This window comes from Leptonychotes weddellii, chromosome 2 (assembly GCF_054177405.1).
Source record: "Leptonychotes weddellii isolate Sample4059 chromosome 2, ASM5417740v2, whole genome shotgun sequence".
In the NCBI taxonomy this organism is placed as follows: Eukaryota; Metazoa; Chordata; class Mammalia; order Carnivora; family Phocidae; genus Leptonychotes; species Leptonychotes weddellii.
In genome coordinates this window covers 175808678-175828738 of record NC_138370.1, presented here as the reverse complement: position 1 = coordinate 175828738, position 20061 = coordinate 175808678, and the positions used below count along the sequence as shown (strand labels likewise).

At 55.1% G+C, this 20061-nt stretch overlaps 1 protein-coding gene across 10 annotated transcripts in view; it reads right to left on the bottom strand.

Annotated features, from left to right (window-relative positions):
• Positions 1 to 10735: 10735 nt before the first annotated feature.
• TRMT44 (tRNA methyltransferase 44 homolog) overlaps positions 10736 to 20061 on the bottom strand; it is a 31961-nt gene continuing 22635 nt past the window's right edge. For 3 of the 10 annotated variants that reach the window (XM_081812697.1, XM_081812696.1, XM_081812689.1), the window contains 3 exons: positions 15169 to 17924; positions 14207 to 14801; positions 10736 to 14091 (listed from right to left, as the gene is read on the bottom strand). In XM_081812697.1, the coding sequence (XP_081668823.1) occupies positions 17848 to 17924 (77 nt within the window). In that variant the 3' untranslated portion in view covers positions 10736 to 14091; positions 14207 to 14801; positions 15169 to 17847. Of the gene's footprint in view, positions 14092 to 14206; positions 14821 to 15168; positions 17925 to 20061 lie in introns of all 10 variants that reach the window. The other 7 variants (XM_081812690.1, XM_081812691.1, XM_081812692.1 and 4 more) reach the window with 7 other exon arrangements.

Here is a 20061-nt window from a genome sequence, read left to right as displayed (position 1 = left end):
CAAGGGAAGGAGACACACCTGCACTGAGGCCCCCCACACTGTCCCAGGCCCCGGGCTGACACTCGCACTGGGAGCCCATTTCACAAGTGAGGAAGTAGAGGCTCCGAGGAGTGAAGGGTCTCCACTTGGGCTTCACGGCAGAGCCAGGATCCCAGCTGCCAGCCCACGGGCTCAGCCAACCCGCCATCCGACCCTGCCACCCCGCCAGTCAGCTACCTCCGCTCTGGGCTGCTCGGTCTCGGCAGCCACCTAGGTTCCCACTATCCCACTGCTGCCCCTGCCCTGGGGAGGGTCCCCAGGCAGCCAAAGCCCCCATGTCCACCCACAGGCCAGAGCCCGCCGGGGGCAGCCCTGCTGAGCCACCTGCTTCCAGCCATGTCTGTGATGACCAAACCCTTGGATGGCTTCTGGAGCCCTCTGGGCCGAGGGTCAGCTTCCCTGACTCGGTGTCCAGGGAGGAGAGGGACCCACAGCACGGATGCTCATTGGACACATCGCTCGGGGCTTGCGGGCACTGCAGAGACTTTAGTTCTCCCTCGAGAGCTGAGAAGTCCCTTGAGAGCTGAGAAGCAGTGCTGGTGCATGAGAGACCTGTTTGAAAAGGACCCACCTGTCTCATGTGTCACAAAGAGACAGGGCTCAAGGGGAGCAGGGAGGACCACAGCAAGGCGAGAGTGGGCAGCTGGGCCTCGCGGGTGGGCACGGCCCCGGTGAGAGGTCGGGAGGCTGGATGCGGGGCATCTGGGAGCAGAGCCGGATTCCCAGCCTCAAATTCCAACCTTCTCTCTGCCTGGCTACTGCTGGGTCTCCTTTCAGGCCTCACGTCCTGGCCCCCCAATCCATGGGAGCCCTGTCGCAACCTCCCCCCGCCTGCACATTTCCTCCTCCCGCCGGCCTCCGCCTGACTGTGCTGCGGCCGGACTATTTGCAAAGTCAGGTTTGCTGCAGTCTGCACCGGGAGGCGGTGCTCCCGGAGGGCGGTGCTCCCAGAGGGCAGGGGCCATGCCTGCTTCCCCGGCCCCGGGAACCTGGCAGAGCTGCGCTAGGGCTGGATCGCTGAGTTCAAACTGTGGAAACTGCCCATTGCTTCTGTGCAGTACGGGACAGGTCATCTTGGAGCACCTCCGCTTGGCCATTTAAGAGTCACCCGAACAGCTTTCGGTAGCTTGTTTTTTCATTGCAACATAATTAATGAGCAGTGTTATGTTCGTTTCCGGTGGACAATATGGTGACTCAGTTCTGTACATCACCTCATGCTCATCACCAGCGTGCTCCCCCATCACTTCTTTCAACTACCGCCCCACCCACCACCTCTCTGGTGACCATCTGTCTGCTCTCTTTAGTTAAGAGTCTGTTTCTTGGTTTGTCTCATTTTTTCTTTGTTCATCTGTTTTATTTCTTAAATTCCAGAGATGAGTGAAATCATATGGTCTTTCTTTCTCTGACTTATTTCACTTAATACCCTCTAGTTCTATCCATGTCATTGCTTATGGCAAGATTTCATTCTTTCTGATGGCTGAGTAATATCCCATTGTATATATTTATACCACATCTTCTTTATCCGTTCACCTGTGGATGGACACTTGGGCTGCTTCCATATCTTGGCTATTGTAGATAATGTTACTATAAACATAAGGGTGCATATGTCTTTTCAAATTAGTGTTTTTATGTTCTTTGCGTAAATACCCAGTAGTAGAATTTCTGGGTCATAGGGTAGATCTATTTTCAACTTTGAGGAACCTCCATACTGTTTTCCAGAGTGGCTGCACCAGCTTGCATTCCCACCAACAGCGTAGGAGGGTTCCCCTTTCTCCGCATCCTCACCAACATCTGTCATTCCCTGACTTGTTGATTTTAGCCATTCTGACAGGTGTGAGGTCGTATCTCATTGTGGCTTTGATTTGCATTTCCCTGATGATGAGTGATGTTGAGCATGTTTTCATGTGTCTGTTGGCCGTCTGGATGTCTTCTTTGGAGAAATGTCTGTTCAATGTCTTCTGCCCACTTTTTAATTTGTTAAAAAATGATTATTTGTTTTGGGGGTGTCGAGTTGTATCAGTTCTTTATATATTTTGGATACTAACGCCTTCCAGAAATGTCTTTTGCAAATATCTTCTCCCATTCAGTAGGCTGTCTTTTTGTTTTGTTGATTATTTCCTTTGCTGTGCAGAAGCTTTTATTTTGATAAAATCCCAATAGTGTGAATAGAGACAGAGATCACGTACCTTGCGAGTGGCCCCACCCCACAAGCAGTGCCACACTGGGGTTGGAAACCATCCATACAGTGCGAGCACATGGCCAGTCTTCCTGTCTGGCCCACCTCCTCCTTGTATCCACCTGACACAGTTCCCAAACATCTGTTTGCCTCAAGCATTGTTCTCAATTCCTCCGACAGCTCATTGGGACAGGGATGCTCTGAGCCATCTCATGGGCTAGTCCTTGGTGCTGCCCGGCCCCAAGCCCCCTGTGTCCTTGAGTGAGCCACTCACCTCTGGGTGGGGATGTGAGCTGGGCTGGACTCCCCTGTCCTGCCTGCCCAGCATCCAGCCCACAGTTCGGGCCAGACTTTACCTGGGGACTCAGACTTACCATTGGCCACTACCTTGGTGAGGTATGGGTCAGGGACCTCCCCTTCCCTGCCTGGCAGAGGGGACACACAAGACCCAAGCCAGGTTACCCACTGCTCTCTCCCAGGACAGTACTTCTGGATCTACTGAGCACAGTGCACTCATGGTGAAACTGTCCCAGAAGTCACACTGAGTTACTCCCACCTCCCTGGGCCCTACTCTGGCCCCACCCTCCCACCCTCTTCAAAGTCTGGATCCTTAGCCTCTCCCTGGCTTCTGTTAATGGCTTGATATGCTTCCAGCACATTCTTCTTTGGCTTAAATTATCCGGAGCAGGTCCCATTATTTCTAAATGAAGAACTCTGATGGACCCACAGGGGCTAAGGGCCTCTTTCGATCTCAATTCCAGGTAATCCCCCTGCTCAAGAATGTCCAGTGGCTCCCCACTGTCTACAGATAAGACCCCATCCCTCAACTCGTCAGCCTGGGATTCCAGGCCCCACCTGACTGTTCAAGCCTCATCTCCCATAATGCATCTCCACACACCTGACTACAAAGACTTGCCTCTTTCCTGTTCTCAGCTTAAAACTTCTCTGTCAGGACCTTGCAAATGCAGTCCACCTACAGAGATGGTACTGTCTTAACCAGCATCCAGGGAGGGTGGGGCCAGGGGCAAGAGGCTGGTGAGTCTAAACAAAGCAGAAGAGCTAGGACTTGGCCCCAGGCAGTCAGGTTCTAAAACCTGTGCCTTAACCACTAACCTTAAATGACTCCCATGAATGAGGGAGCCACGGGAACCAGGAAGCAGTAGAGCCAGCCCAGGAGGGGAGCAAAGGGAGTTGCAGAAACTTGCAGTTAAGCAGGGGCAACCTAGCCCGGTTGGAGCTGTAGGTAGAAGGCCCCAGGAAAGAGGTTTAATAAAGGACCAGTAGATAACCTGTTGCACTTGGCCACAATGAAGGGAGTTTAGAGATAAGTTAGTGATAAGTACATGAAAAACCAAGCAAATGAAAAACGCAAGGCAAGTGCCAACTCCAGGCAAGTGAGAAGACTGGAAAGACAATATAATCATGGTCTATTATGTGTCCATAGGTCAGGGGCATATACTAGGTCATCACACCAACAACACTGAACACTGACTAAACCAAAACTGTGCTGCAACTTCTGGGAGAGGGCATGGAGGGGAGGCAAAAGAAGGAAAATCCCCCTCTTCCATAGGAGGAAGTCAGGAGTAGTGTCTACAGTTAGGAAACAGAAATAGCAGCACTTTTCAAGTGGGGGAGGGAAGATGCCATGGCAGACATACACCCATTTTGCCAATACCCAGCAAGGCTGAACATTTTGTGAGATTTTTACCTAGCAAAGCATCAATATTTTCCATAAACTGGGTATTTGGTCCTCCCTGTTTGGATCCCATGGAGCCCAAGAGGGAAGATGTGTCCTGAGGTTTGCCAGACTAAAGGCAATAAAGAACTGGACAGTCTGAGCCATGAGGATGTCTTTTCTGGGGCCTCTGGAACATTCTTCCCAGCATTCAGAGAGCCATAGCCAAGGGTGTGGATACCTGGGAACCATGGCAGGGTATGGCCCTGAGAAGCTGGGTCTAGACCTGCTCCCTGATGACCCCAGTCTCAAGAGCAGACCTGAGAATTGGCCCCTCCCACAAACCGAGACCCTGCCTCATCCCACCTGTCCAGGTTTTCCCTAGCAGAAGAAGACAGGTGGCAAGCTCAGAAGAGGTTCCAAGCTCCTGGACCCCACGCTGGGCAGAAGGTGTGGGTGATGCTGCATGCATGGGGAATGGAAGAGAGATTTGCGGGTGGGCAGACCTGGGTCCAGCCCTGGCCCTGCTGGGTGCTGCAGTGGGCCCCAGGCAACACCACGTCTTCCTGAGCTTCTGCTTTCCCTGCTGTGTTAGGGGTGCCCCCCACAGGAAGCCAAAGAGTACTGGAAGGGCTCACATGAGTAAAGCCCAAGCCAGTCACATGGGGACCACACAGCCTTCACATCTCTGCATCTTGGGTCCATCGTCTTTCTTAGCTTGGCATCTGGAGGAACTTGGCAAGTGTCTGACAAGTGAATGAATTAATGAGTGGACAGGTGAGTGAATGAATGAAGGGCTAGAACCAGGCAGCCAGGCTCCTGGTCCAGGAGTCTCAATGGCATCCTTGCTGCTACCTTCAAAAGACCCTCCAAGTAGCTTTCACTTCTTTGATTGTGAAATTCTATCATTTGAACAAGAGCCCTCCTTCAGAAATCGCCGGGAGGAAGACAGTGCTCCCTGGCTCTCAACATTTCCCTTGCACTGTACAGCTGATTGCACCCGGCTGACTCCAATCTGAGAAGTATGGGAAGATGGAATGAATTGTCAGTGTTCTGGATGCATCATCCGAGACCCCAGACTAGAACTTAGCAAAGCTTGCAAAGGCCTCAACTCCACCAGCACTGAGCACCACATCCTGTCTCGCTGTGGCGGTCCCCACCCTCTCTCTGCTCAAGGCCAGGAGCCTGCTGAGGATGCGCCCCGGCCCTGCGGGTCTCCCAGCCAGCTGTGAGCACAGAACGTGCTTCTGCTGCATGGCCCGGACCCCGCGCCCCCTGCCTGCCGTGGAGGAGTCTTTGCTTGGCACTGGTGCCTGCAGCCTCATTCCACTTGACCACCAAACTCCCTGCTTCTCTTCTGTGTCCATGTTTTCCACAACTAGGTCTGTCACTACACTCTTCAGAAAATACGGAGTTTTCAGGGCTGGCTGGGTGCCTGCCTGTCCCTTCTCCTTCAGGCCCACGACCGCGCTGTCCACACGGAACTCGCTGCAGATTTTCCCGCTCACCCTGTTCTTGCTCTCGCCATCTTTACCTTCTCATAACCTACTAGTTTTACCGCATATCCAAATTCTTTTCAAACTCAGGTTGAAGAACTGCACAGAAAATCTTGGCTCCTTCCGTCCTGGTATCTTGGTGTCCATCTGTTGCTGAGAGACTCCTTGAGAGATTAACTAGGGCTTATCTTACCTTTTCTCCTTCTTTCCTTTTCATATTTTATTTCTTCTTTACAAGCTGCTCTCACAGTACGTGGCCAGGGACTTGCTTAGAGTCATATTGGCAATCAAACCCCTGAACTTTGTCTTATCAGAGCACACATTGGGTCTCACTCTCCTGGGGGCCAGGCGGGGCAGGTGTCTGCACAGTCACCCGGGGCCCCTGGGCTTGGGGACGTGTGTGTCAACATCCAGCCAGTGGAGAGAGAGAAGGATAAAGCACAGCTCTTCCCAGCTACTCAGGCCCGACTTCCTGGAGCTCTCTGGTGCAAAGAGCAAGGAAGGCAGAGTCCGGCGGGTGCGGCTTGCAGACCCAGCTCTGCCATTGTGAGTCACTCCTCAGCTTCCCTGAGCCTTGGTTTTCTAAGTGTTCTTCAGGAAAGACTACAGACCCTAAGGAGTGATGGGCACAGAGAGTGTGAGGTGTGGTCAGGTGCGACTGAGTGCCATGTGGGCATGGAGACAGGAGGGAGGGGGGAGAGAAGGAGAGGAGAGGTTGGAGGGGGAGGAGGGGACGGAGGAGTTGTGAGGGGTGGAGCAGCAGGGAATAGCTCCCCCTGGAAAGCTCCGGAAGCTCGGAAGCTCGGAAGCTCGGAAGCTCAGCCAGTCTCAGAAACCCTGCTTCAGGCTGCCAGGGGGAAGGAGAGGGAGCCGGCAGGTAGGGAGTTTTCGGGAAGGGAGCAGCTCCTGGGGTTGGGCACCTGGCTGAGGGCAGGGAAGGGAGAAGGGGGCACTGCACAGGGGCGAGCACCCAGCGCTGGGCCTCCATCTGCTGGCCGCGTGGGCCGTTCCCCGCTGTCTCCCAGGCACCCACAGCACTAACAGTGGGGTGGCGGGAGCCCATAGGTGCCCAAACCTTCCTCTCCCAATCCAAGGAGCCCAAGGCTCCAGAGCAGGGGACAAAGCCGATCGCTGTGTCCTGTCCTCCCACTGCCTGGCACTGGACTCAGCATAGCTCCAGGAGATGTGCAGCAAGTCAGGCTAACCAAGACTGAGGAGGGGACCCCTGAGAACCAGAAAGCCTCCAGACACATCCTAAAGAGGAAGGAGCTTGGAACCTGACACCATAGGCTGCTCCTGAACCCCCAGGCCCACTCCTGAGCCGCCCGTGTGTGCGGCTGGTGTAAATAGGATGCCAGGACTAAGGACTCCGCTGAGTGGAGACCACCTCCCTGGACCCAGACTGGCCACTGGGTGGTGCACACAGGACAAGTCACATCCAAGACTGGAAATGGAGCTGATGTTAAAGACGTTAAACCTCGACCCAAGGAGGCTGCTGGAAACTGTGGGGAAACTGTGGGTTGTACCCAGCTGGATCCATCTCCCGTTACCACAAAAATATGGACATTCTCCACAGTATTTAAATGAGACAGAATATTCTAAATGTCCAGGATACAATCCAGAAGTACTTGGCATACGAAGAACCAGGAAAATTTCAACTTGCGTGGGAGGAGACCACCAACAGATAGAAATGCCAAGATGACTCAGACATCAGCACTGTCTGACGAAAACTTGAAAGCAGGATCATAAAAATAACCCAGGAAGGAAGCGTGAACACAACTGAAATGAAAGAAAAAGGTAAAAAAAAAAAAAAAAAACTCAGCAAAGGAACACAAGATGTAAAGAAGAGCCAAAGGAAAAACATAAGGCTGAAAAATACAGGAATCAAAATTTAAAACTCATCACAGGGGCTCGATGGCCAGAGAAAAATAACAGAAGAAGAAGCCAGCGAATTTGAAGCTAGAGCAACAGAAATCATCCAGTATGAACAAAAGAGAACGAAAGAGGTTAAAAAATGATCACAGAATCCAACACCCTTTCATGACAAAAACACCCACAAACTGGGAACAGGAGGGAACTTCCTCCACTTGATAGAGGAAGTGCACAGAACAGCCGTGGTGACCCTCATGCCCGAGAGTGCAAGGCTGGGTGCTTCCCTGAAGATCAGGAGCACAGCCACTTCTGTTCAACGTTGTACAAGGGCTCTAGCCAGGGGAGTCGGACCACGAAAGGAAATTACAGGCTCCAGATTGCAAAGAAGAAGTAAAAGTCTCAATTCACGTGTGACATGAACTTATATAGAGAAAACTGCAAGACAGAAATGAAAGCAGAGCTAAATAAATGGGAAGACATTGTGTGTGCATGGAATGGACGGCTTGCTATTTTGTTAGGACGGCAATACTCCCCAGATGGAGCTACGGCTTCCGTGCAATCCCTAACAAGAGTCCCATGGCCTGGCTTGCATAAATGGATATGCTGGTTCTAAAATTCACTTGGAATTGAAAGGGAGCCCAAATAGCCAAACAACCTCAGAAAAAGGAGAACAAAGTGGGAGGATGCACGTCATTGATTTCAAAACCTACTACCAAGCTAGTGTCATCAGGATAGACACAGACCCGGGCACTAGAATTGAGAGTCTGGAAATGCACCCATATAGCTGCATCCAATTGACCTTCCACAGGGCTGGCGAGACCATTCAATGGGGAAAGAACCATCTTTTTAATAAATGGTGGCAGGACAATTGGATATCCACATGCAAAAAATCATAAATTTGGACCCTTACCTCACACCATATATAAAATTTAACTCAAAATTAATCCGAAGAATTTAATGCAAAAGCTAAAACCATAAAACCCTTGGGAGGACACACAGGTGTAAGACTTTGTGACCTTTGATTTGACAGGTTTCTTAGATATAGAACTGAAAGCACAAGCAAAAAAAGAAAGATCAATTGGACTTCATCAAAATTAAAGAGTTCTGCTGCAAAGGACATTCCCAAGAAAGTGAAAAAGAAAAAAAACACACAGAATGGGACAAACTATTTGCAAATCATGTATCTGATCAGAGTCTGGTATCTAGATTATGACAATAAAAAGACCAATAATCCAATTTTAACATGAGCAAAGGATATGAATGGACGCTTCTCCAAAGAAGACATACGGATGCCCAGCAGATCCATGAGAAAGTGCTCCGTGTCCCTCAACACTGGAGACACGTGGATCCAAATCACAGTGACATACCATCTGACAACTACGAGCACGGCTTTCACGGGAAACAGAAAGTAGCAAGTGTTGACAAGGACACGGGGAAATCGGAACCCCCGTGCATTGCCAGTGGGCAGGTAAAATGGTGCAGCCGCGGCAGGAAACAGTTCTGCAGTCCCTCAAAAATCACAAATAGAGTTCCCTGGGACCCAGAAATTACACAGCTACATACATGATTTGGTTCAAACCGACTTGAAAGCACAGGTTCACCCAGACCCCGGCACGCGGATGCTCACGCAGCATGATTCACAGTAGCTAGGCGGGGGAGGCAGCGCGCATGTGCACCAACCCACGAACGGAGCTTTTAAATGTGATGTGTCCGCACGAGGGAATGCTCCTCAGCCACTGGAAGGACACAAGCCGCAGCCTTGAGGATGTGGAGCTCCGCGGAAGAAGCCGGGCGCTACAGGCCACGTGTCCCTGGTCTCGTCCATATGCAATGTCCACACCGGGCAGATCCGTAAAGACAGAAGGCAGACGAGGGGCTCCTAATCTGGGAGGGGGGCTGGGGCTGAGGGCTCACAGGTAAGGCGTTTCTTCCTGGGGCGGGTAGGAATGTTCTGGAAGCAGACTAGTGATGCCCAACATTGGGAATATACTAAAAACCATTAAACTGTACACTTAAAAAAGGGTGACTTACATTATGTGAGCTTCATCTCAATAAAAAGTGCAATTAAAAAAAGAGGAGCGGTGGCTCAGTCGGTTGAGTGTCCGACTCTTGATCTCAGCTCAGGTCACGGTCTCAGGGTCGTGAGATCGAGCCCCAGGGCGGCCTTCACGCTCAGCAGGGAGTCTGCTTGAGATGCTCTCTCCCTCTGCCTCTACCACTTCCCTCCCTGCGTGTGCCCATGCTTTCTCTCTTGCGTGAGCACGCTCCTTTTTTCTCTCTGTCTCTAAAATAAATAAATAAATCTTAAAAAAAAAATAAAAAGAAAAAGAGAAAGAGGTGAACAACGCTTTGGAGACCTGGGAAACAGCAGAAGGTCTATGGGTTGTGTCAACAGCATCATGGGAGAGGGGCTGGCAGGCGTCTGGAGGACAGTGGCTGACAGCTGCCACATTGGGCAAAGGACACCCATGTGAAACAAGGCACATGTCCTCCACTGGGCGAATGGAAAACAAACCAGGCCACGTCCCCCGACACTGCCCCCCAGTGACCAACAGGAACGGTCCCAAGGGCCTCGTGCTGCCCAAAGAAGCCGCCCTCCGCGGCCCACTTTCTTCTCGGGCGACCTTCACTGAAGCTGCTTTGAAGACTTTGTCACGTCTCGTTCCACTCACGTGACGTCCTGGGAGGACAGAACCGCGGTCGTGGTGGCGGGCGTGAGCGCCGTGGACAGGGGCCCCTGCGCCGCCTGAAGGGCTTCTCTGGGGGGCGGGCTGGTGCACTCACACAAATCTACACGTGTGTTAAAACCCACAACACCCTAGGCCCAAAAAGGCACGTGGCCTGTGTGAGAATTTAAAAAACAAAACATATAAACTTAAAAACAAAACTTCCGTAACAACCTGGGCTCAGAGGAGAGGCATCGTGGGGACCCCGGATCAAGAAAAGGTGGGAGATCCTCCCTGTCAGCATTTTGTTCTAGGAAACATCATTACACACGCACAGGACTGCGCGGTTCCATGAGCCTGGCCTCCACACCCAGGGGGTCCAGTGCTGCACATCAGCTCCCGGAGCTCAGAGGCCCTGACGCACGGCCACACGCGTGCTTGCACGGTCTCGTCTGCTGGGACGTCACTTTTGGTGCAGTGGCTGCAGAGGGCTTTGCCCGGGGCCGGGGGGGCGGCGAGGGGGTGCTGGGCTGGGTTGGGGGGAAGCGGGATCTCCAAGCACACTCCAGTCCCTTGCGCATGAAGCCGGGCCCGGACCCCACGGCCACAGGCTCTCTGCATGCCTGTTTCCTCGGCTCTAAAACCGGGAGCAGAACGTCAAGACAGAAACAGGAGGTGTCCAGACTGCAGCACCCGGGGGACGAGTATCAAGCCTCAGTGCCTGTCCCACTGCGCTGTGCACCCTCACGCTCCCCAGGGGCGGCTGGAAGCCAGGTCCCTGCCCCTTCGCGTGCGGGTCTGCAGAAAGCTGTGGGTCTGGCCTAGAGATGACAGCCACGTCCTGGTTCCCCTGCAGTGGATTCTCTCCTAGCGGTCTGCAGATGAGGCAGCATCTTGCAGAGGACCCGTCCAAGAGTCAGTGGGGGGGTGGGGCCTCCTGGGTGTCGCCCCCCCCCCGCCCCCCGCCGCCGGAATAATGACGCCCATCCCCGGGGCAGCCACGTAGACAGAACGGAGCAGGGGTGAGTGGCAGGCAGATAGAGGCCCGCCCCAAATGTTTTCCACGTTAGGGGCTGACGCTGGCTCAGCCCCCGCCTCCCACTCGCGCTCCCCTAAGCACGCCTTCCGCAGTGCTGACCTTGCCCCTCCCTGGAAGCCTCGGCCTCGCCCGTGAAGAGCCGAGACAGGCCGATATCCCAGGGAACACAAACCTTTCTTCCTCTTAAACTTGGAATATTTGAGATTCCACAGGCCGCCCCGTTGAACTTTTCCAGAAATATTTCCCGAGCAGCAAATTCTTGACCCTCCTTTGAAAGGCGTCTTCCTTCTGCCCTGCTTTTCTGCTGCCCTTTGCCAATTCCATGGCCCAGAAACCTCTCTGGTTCACAGGGAGGCCTGCGTGCCCTGGAGGGCCCTCGATGAAAGGCTGTGAGTTTTCGACCTCTGTCTGTCCCAGGGCCTCTATGGAGATGGATTCTGAAGGTGTCACCCCAGGAAACACCTCCCCCCAGAAGCCCTCCTGATTACCACCCAACCCCGGGGCTGGGACCTAGTTAGAGACCTGAATTGCCCTCTCTCACCTCCTCCTCTTGGCCAACTCCTATTCATCCCTCAATACCCAGCTGTGTTCTCACTGCTCCCAGGCAGACTTCTCTGATGCCAGGCCTATCTTTGGTGCCTCCTCTGGGCTCTCCCAGCCTCTCTGCCCCCCTCTATCAAGCAGAAACCACACGGATCACAATCCGACAAACTGGGGTCAGTCAGTACGGTTCAAAGCCCTGCTTCTCTTTTAGCTAGGTGACCTTAGGGAAGTTCCTTAACTTCTCTGAGTTCAGTTTCCTTGTCTATAAAACAAGGTGATAACATAGCCTCAAAGTGTGTTTCAAGTGTTCAATAAGGTCATCTTTACGGGCTTCCCGGCGCTGCAGAAGGACTCTAGCTGATCACTGTCACGGCCGCAGTGCTGGCCGTGGATGCATGACTGCCTCTCGGCTCCTCGGCCTCCCCACTGGACCCAGCGCTCCCGGGGCACAGGAACCGAGTGTGGCCTGTGGGGCTGCCTACATCTGCTGAGCAGAGCGAGGCCCGTAGTCCCAGGGATGAGGCTAGAAAGCGGCTTCGGCCATCATGACAGGGAAGATCGTTGGAAGGAAGAGCAGCCTGAGCTTGGCTGGGAAACGGGGCTGTGGTCCACGTGGCCACCCCATTCCTTCCAGAGCATTTCCTTTCGCAGTGGAAAGTCAGCCCTGGCAACCTCCCCCTGCCAGAGGCTGAGGCACAAACACTGGCCTCCTCCAGATGGCCCCGGGAACACGGCGGCATCCCGGCCCAGCATGCTCTCCAGCCCACGGTGGCTGCTCAGACCCCAGCACACAGGGTGGCCCTGCTCAGCGCGAGGGGCCTGGCGCCCGCCGGGGACACAGCCGAGCAGGTCCCACATGGGGACCCAGCCCCTGCCCTCCAGCTGGGATGCCACCCATGTCCTGCCTGTGATTCCATCGCTAAGGGGGGAGCCGACGGGGCACAGGGCGGCCCCCAGAGGGTCCATCCTCCTCACCCCCTCTGCCTGCCACCCCACCTGGCCCTTTGTGTCAGAGGCTGGGTGTTCTATGGCAAGGAGCCTGTGCGTTGACGGGACATTGTCCTTCCGCTCACTTGTCTTTCTGGCCCTCAATTTCCTCGTCTGCACAATGAGGACAGTAACAAAACCCACCCCGCAGGGACGGTGTGTGGATTAGCTCTGGGAGCAAAGAAGTCTTAATTAACCATACACTTTTGCCCTGTCCGAGATTCGTTGGAGCCAACTGGGAGACAAAGCAATCAGGCAGACGGGAATGGAAATGCATTATTAGCTTTGTTACTTAAAACAGAACAAAAGGCTGGATTCAGAAGAACATAGCTCGATTGTGCAGCAATAATAGCTTCCTAACGGCAGGCTCTGGGGTTAGGCCACCGCCTGGCCACCAGCAGCAGTGACCCACGCAAGCCTCTCCAAGGGGCTGCCCCCAAGCCTGGCGGCTGGGAGGAGTTGCCATACTGTGTGCCCGGAGTGGCCAGAGGGCTCAGAAGCTGTGTGCGTATGCGTGGCATGCTCCAGCAAGGAAGGATGCTCTCCTCCTGCAAGGGGCCACGAGAGGCTGGAGGCCAGAGCCCAGGAGGGTCTAGGAAAAGTCCCTCCTTAGGACGCTAGGTGCAGGAAGGGTGCATTCTGCACCCCGTCCCATCCAAACAGGGTTTGAATCCAGGCGTGGATTCAGTGCACAGTGACTGCTAGCCATTACAATTCTTACCACTAGTAATTTCCCAAGCCCTGCGTGCGCGATGTGCCAGGCATGGGGCTGGAAGCTGGAAATGCAGCAGTCCGCAGAGAACGGGCGGTCCTGCCGCCTGAGCCTGCAGCCCCCCATGCTCGCCGCTGCGGGATATCCGGTAATCCAGCAGCTTCCTACACCTCAGTTTCCCCCGCGGAGTCCTTAAAAGGATGCCAGGAGATAGTGCGTGCCGCGTGCGCCTCCCTTCATCAGGTGGTGTAATAATACCTCGGCTTTGTTCTTTTTCCCCTACGTCGTCCCGTCCCTGCTCCCGGAGGCGTGAGTCCTGCTCCACCAGGTAGGGTGTAAACGGTGGGTGTTTGCAGGTGTCCTGGATCTGGAGGAAGTTCCCTTCCACTCCTAGTGTGCTGAGACTTTTTTCCAAAAATAGGCGTTGGATTTTGCTAATGGTTTTTTAGCTTCTATTGAGATGATTGTTGGTTTTTCATGTTTTGCTTGTTAATGTGGTAAATTACTCTGATTGCTTTTTAAATGTTAAACCAACCTTGTATTCCTGGCATAAATCTGCCTCGGTTGTAAAATATTATCCTATTTACATACTATTGGATTCAATTTGCAAAATTTTGATTAAAAATTTCACATTTAATTTATACCAGAGATTAGGTTATAGCTGTCTTGCATTTATAACAGAGATTAGGTTATAGTTGTCTTGCATTTGTAAGAGATTAGGTTATAGCTGTCTTGCATTTATAAGAGATTAGGTTATAGCTGTCTTCCTGCAGATGTGAGGTTGGCAGAAACCCCAGATCCTCCTCTCTCTCTGCTTCAGCATACTTAGTGAGTGGTGTCTGTCTTCAGAGTCACAATGTGGTTGCTGCAGCTCCAACTAGCAGACCTGCATTCCAGCCAAGAGGAGGGGAAGAGCAGGATTTCAAAGGGGTGAGCACCTGCTGCCCACCCCCCCCCCACCAAGGAACATTCCGGAGAACCACTCAAGCACACCCACTTACCCCTCACTGGCCCGTCCCTGCAGCTCCAGCGGCATCTGCTTCTCCCTTCAGCCTGTCTGCCGGGGTCTCACCAAGCTCACCCCTTCCCCAGCTCAGCTCCACACCTGACTTCTGCACCCCCACTCCTCCCCACCAGAGGAAGCCTGGCTCTTTCCCTAACCGAGGCTCATTCCCCATCACTCCACACATGGGGAAACGGAGGCCCCCAAAGACAGGGGCCCACCCACGGGCACTCACAAAGTTAGTGACCCAGCAGGGCGACCAGGCCGGCCAGAGCCCTTGCAGGCACATTCTGTCTGGCTCTCTGAAGATGACATTTGGAGGGGATGATGGATGCATCTAGGACCACCCAGTGAGCTGTCTCATGGCCTGTGTGCCAGGCGCCCCAAGCCCTCCGGAAATGTGGTTGTTGTCCTACTTATTGTGAACACTCTCGTTCCCTCCCCACACGTTCCTCTGCCCCGACGCAGACCAGATGTGGCGCTGAGCTGGGGCTTCCGTGAAGATTCCTTTTGTCTTCCCAGAAAGCGCTGCTTGCACAGCTGGGCTCTGGGAGGGCAGCCGGGCCACCCATCTCCTCCTTGGCTGGGGGACACTAGGACACAAAATGGGACCTAAGGGCAAATGACATGAGGGCATGGGCAGGACCCACCCCACACCCCTTGTCAAGGTTGCAAAGAACGCAAGAAAGTCTTTGATGAATCTAGAGCCGCCCTGTCTCCTGCCACCTCTTGCCCATTTGACGGGTGGGAAGCCTGAGGTTCCCAGAACGGCCTCGTCCGGGCTGCTGTGGCCACAGGGGTCAGGGCCTGGTTACGAAGCTGGCTGTGAGCAGGGCCACCTGCCCCACGAAGATGCTTTCTTGGGCCTGGTGATCCCCCCGGAGCCCTCGCTCCCCCTGGCTGTCTCCCCTCCTGGGTCAGGGCCCCCCCCCGCAGGCCCTTTGCCCCCGCTGCCCTTACACGCAACTGAAGCCAGGCGGGCAGAATCAGAGCCCTTTGCAAGCGCCAGCCGGTGCAGAGAAAGCGTCCTTTCAAGGCAGAAAGGTTCCTGAATGCGACTCAGTTCTTGGAAGTCACTTTTTCCTTCTCTGTCTGAGGAGAGGAAAGCAGTTCCCTGGGCGCCTGGTCTCCCGCACATCCTGCCAGAAGCCTGTGCCTCGTGGAAACCCTGAGAACACAGGCTGCCTCCCAGGCCGGGCCTGCTGCTGACGTGGCCTTGGGCCTGGGCCACCACAGGAGAGAGAATGCGGGGATCTTCCAAAAAGCTCTGGGAAGGGGCCGTTTATGCGCAATTGCCCAGCGCCCTCCTGGCTGGCCTCCAACAGGCTGTCTCAGGGGGCTTTCTGGGCAGGGGCTGCCCTGCCCCCACTCTCATTTGGCCCTTCGGCCCACGGATCCTGCAGGGTCTCCACCCCAGGGCTCCCCAACAGCCCTGCCACCCCCTCCTTCCTTCCCTGAGAAGCCCGGAGGTGCTGGCTTGGGCACCCACCTTGTGCGGGTCAGGGCGGAAGAGTCTGACCCCGGTGACTCAGGAGAGCTTGGCTCACCCCACGGCCCGTGCTCCCATGCAGGCCGCTCCCTCCTGCAGCAGAAGACTGGCTCAGCGAAGGGGTATGGCCACAGCAGGACTGTCCGTGTCAGGGGACTCGGGGCACCTGGCCCGTGTGCAGTTCTCAGATGAGGACTCAGAGGCCCAGGCTCTGCACACAGCAGGATGGTGACGGGGCTGAGACATGCCTGCCACTGTCTCTGGGGTAGGAGACCCTGCACTTCCCTTCCACATGGCCTGGTGCTGGGGGAGGGGAGAAAGCCACACCAGGGTCCGGTTTCAACATGCCACGATCACCACTGGATAGAAATGAGGTTTAAAATAAATTTCTGGATGAATCATTGCACCAGGAAACATCCGAAACTGCCTGGGTCCGCTGCAGGCTTCCGTCCTGTCTCACCTGTCCCAGGGCTTCCTGCTGTCTCCATCCTGAGAACCTGTAAACAATTCAGCGGCTCAGGATTCGGCACCGATGCCCTGCCCGTGCGTGACAACGGTGGACCCCAGGCCACTTGGCACCCCACTGACGGCTGCCTGGTGATCGTGACCGGTCGCTGAGGACTTGGCGCTTTGTGCTGTTGCTTGTCTCTTCACGATCACTCTCTTCCCAGACAGCAATAGAGTGGGGGCTGACCCACCATCAAGAAGAGGTTCCATCTGCACACCAGTCCCTGGCTCAGTAATTAAAATCAGCCGGCAGAGAAGCAGGTGACTCAAAAAATGGTGTGCGGTAGTGCGGGTTACATTGTTACAAGGTTACATCGTTGCAAACGTCCGGAGGGACCTCCCGGCAGGATCACACGGTACCTGGCACGTGGGATGTCCTGGTTCAACAAACCTCTCCTAGGAAGAAAGGATGGATGGGTGGGTGGGTGGAGGGAGGGAGGAATGAGGGAAGAAGGAAAGATAGATGGGTGAGTTGATGATGATGGGTGGATGGATCTTCCTGGAGTTCACAGCCTGGAGCAGGGAGAAGAGTACACTGAGCACCACCAGAAAGCTTCTCTCTGTGTCTCCTGCCAGTGAGCACTGGTCAGCAGGAGAAAAGCAGTTTGTTTACAGGTGGAGGACAAGGTTGGGGCAGCCGGCGGCCTCCTGTGGAGCACCGGGGTCATGGAGAGCCTGGGGTGGATGCTGGGCACGGGACCCAAGGCCACACGGCCACGCAGCGTGCACCCAGCGTGTCCACTCCAGCTGTGCTCGCCCACCTGCAGTGCTGGCCACGCCCTGGCTTCTGGGTCTCTGAGAAACGGTGAGCCCGACCCTTCAATAACATGGGCCTTGCACATCACCATACTGTTTGCCGCGCCCCCTGAACACCTACCGTGTGCCGCTTGCTGATTAAAGCAGGTCTATCTTCCCCGACATATGAGGGGAACTGAGGCTCAGCGAGAGACGTGTTGTGGGCAAGGTCACAGGGTGCACCGAGATGGGGACCTAGGAACGCCACGCAACATCTCGGGTGATTCTAGCTGAAAAGCTGATCTCACATGGGGTGGGGGTCCCGGGCACCGTGCCAGCTAGCCAATCAAAGGTCAGCTGCACAAATATCTCTTGAGCTGCCAGGGTGAGCCAGGCTCTGGGCTGGACTCCAGGGGGACGGCCGGACAGGACACAAGCCTCTGCTCCCAGAAGCTAAAGTGGGCACGGCCCACATCATCCCACACTGGGGAGAGGTACTGGAGATGAGGCTGAAGGGAGCAGGGAGCGATTTGGGGAAACAGTATTGCAGGAGGAGAGATACCCTGCTCCCTGAGCTAGGAGCAACCCTACAGCCCTCGCCTCCTACGTGACCTTTAGGCTCGTCCCAAAGGCAACCTCCCCCTGGAAGCCTCCCTGACTCACCCCTCCCCAGCCTGGGTCTGGCCCTTCCCTGGGCTCCCCCGGCCCCGGCTCTGTGTCCCCAGCAGCCTGGGAGCAGCCTGGGGGTAGGGGCTCTGTCTGCAGCACCTGCACCCAGAGCAGGCCTGGAGATGCTGTGTGTGCCCAGCGCATCCACCATTTTAGGGGCCTGGGGCCAAGAGTGAAGCCAGGACGTGAGTTACCGGCCGCCCCTCACTCGGTGGCAAGCTCCCTGCGGGCAGCGTGGCTCAGCGTGGATTCTTCCCCGTCGTAGCCTCCGGGCCGAGGGCAGGACTGGGCCCGCAGCAGGTGCTCGGTGAGTTATCTGTGAAATGAAAGAACGTGGACGCAGCATCACGCTGAGTCTCTGTATCACCTCACACCACCCTCCCCACAGACCGACGTGCTGGGACTTCTTCACCTGCTGGGGACCCTTCATTTCCTTACTGTGCAGGCCTTAGTTTGGGGTGTTTTTTGGTAAATCTGTTAAGTATAACGTATATAGAGAAAGTACCAAAACTGTACAGCTGTATGAATTTTCATGAAGTGGACGCGTCCACGTGGCCGCCGCCTGCGCCCTTAGGCCCCCTGCCACCTCCCCCGGGACCAAGGTCCTCCTGAGAGTAGCCTCTGTCCTTTGTCCCCATGGGTGATCTTGCCTGGTCAGAGCTCAACGTAAGGGACACATGTAGGACCAAGCCTCGTGCGTGGCTTCTCTCATTCTGCCCCACGTCCACGACATCCACGCGACCCCTGTGCAGTGCTGGGTCACGTGACCTGCACCATTGCAGGATTCTCGTGTGTGTCCTCGACCACAAAGGGTCCGTCCACTCGCTGCTGATGGCACATAAGGGGGTTCCCCTCGGGGCTGGTCTGGGGGGACCCACACTCATCCCTGGAGGACATGAAACTGGAAACCCTTCACTCCAGGCTCACGGGGACGGCATCTGCACTCCGAGGACTTGTGGCGTCTGAGGCCCTAAAGGCCCTACTCTTCGGAGTTGAAGGAGCCCAGATCCCCTTCACTTTCATCTCTGCCTGTGGATGACCTTCTCTGAGTGTCAGGGGAGGGTCCAGGCAGCAGCACACACAGGGGTTAGTTATGAGTGGGCTCTTGGGTGGCCACCCGGATGCAGATCCCAGACTCCGCGGAAGACCCAGCCAGCAGCCCTCAGCCCAAGGCCGACACAATTAGTGTTAACTACTCTTCTCACCTCCCCGAGCCCCGGGCTGTGTTTTTCTGGAGCTTCTGTCCCATTAAGAATGTCCCTTCTTTTGTCTAATCATTGATGGTTTGGTTGTGTCCTTCTAGAAATGACCAAGCCCAGAGCCAGGGCCACCCAATGCTGCGCGTCCCCCTCCCCGCCAGGGAGACAGCCCGAGAGTGAGCCGCCCACCCGGACGCATATGCCCGTGCTCTCTGTAAGCAGATGTCCCAGGAAGGATCCCCACACGCATGCACGCAGCAGGGGCAGCAGGGCGAGGTCCATCCCCACTGCCCTGGCTGGATCCTCCTTACTCTTGTCCAGGATGAGGTCTCCATGCTGTGAGTTTAAGCTGTGGCCCAGACCCCAGTGCCTATGTATGGTCACTGCTGCCCGGTGTTCTATGTGAGGGTCATTCCTGACCTGCCTGGGCCTCTTCAGAAGGGAGCGTTACCCCCTGCCAGGGAATACTTCAGCACTTCACTAAGGCATCTTTCCAATGGAGTCAGCCACATCCATGGAAAATGTCGGATGGACTTGGCATGTGCCACCAGGCCCGTAAGTCCTCAGTAAGTGTGAACTACATCATCATCACTGTCTCTTCCCCCCTCGAACATGGGAGATTCTGAAGGACAAAGAACCGTGCCATATTCCTCTTTAGGGTTTCTGTATCCGACGTAACATGGGGGTCATAGCGGGTATTCAGCAAATGGTGGGTGGACGGATAAACGGAAGGATGGATGAATACATGGGTGGGTGGGTGGACACAGGCTGGGTGGGGGCTGGGCGGGCAGGCGGGCGGAGGCGGGCTGGGTGGGGGCTGGGGGGGGCGGGCAGGTGCGCGCGGGCTGGGTAGGGGATGGGCGGGCGGGCGCGGGCTGGGCGAATGCAGGAATGGAAGGAAGACAGGACGGACGGCTGGATGGGTGAGCAGTTTAACCAAGCCAGCTGTGGAGGTTAAGCACACCGTGGGTAAAGATAAAGGAGAAGCAAGAGCAGGAGAATGAAGGCAACAGCGTGCGCATCCTCTTCACAAGAAATGTCAATTTTATTCACTAATTGATGGGAAATTATGGTAGGTTTAATGTGGAAACAGAAAAAGCCCATGGGGGCCATGTGTCTGGTGTGGGTCCCTCCAGACCCCAGCATCTGCAGGGGCCTGAACCATGGGAGTCCATGTGGCATCATAAACCATGGCCATCAGTCCCGGGGGGACGGGTTCTGAGAGCCACTGCGCTCCCCCACTCCGAGGGGACA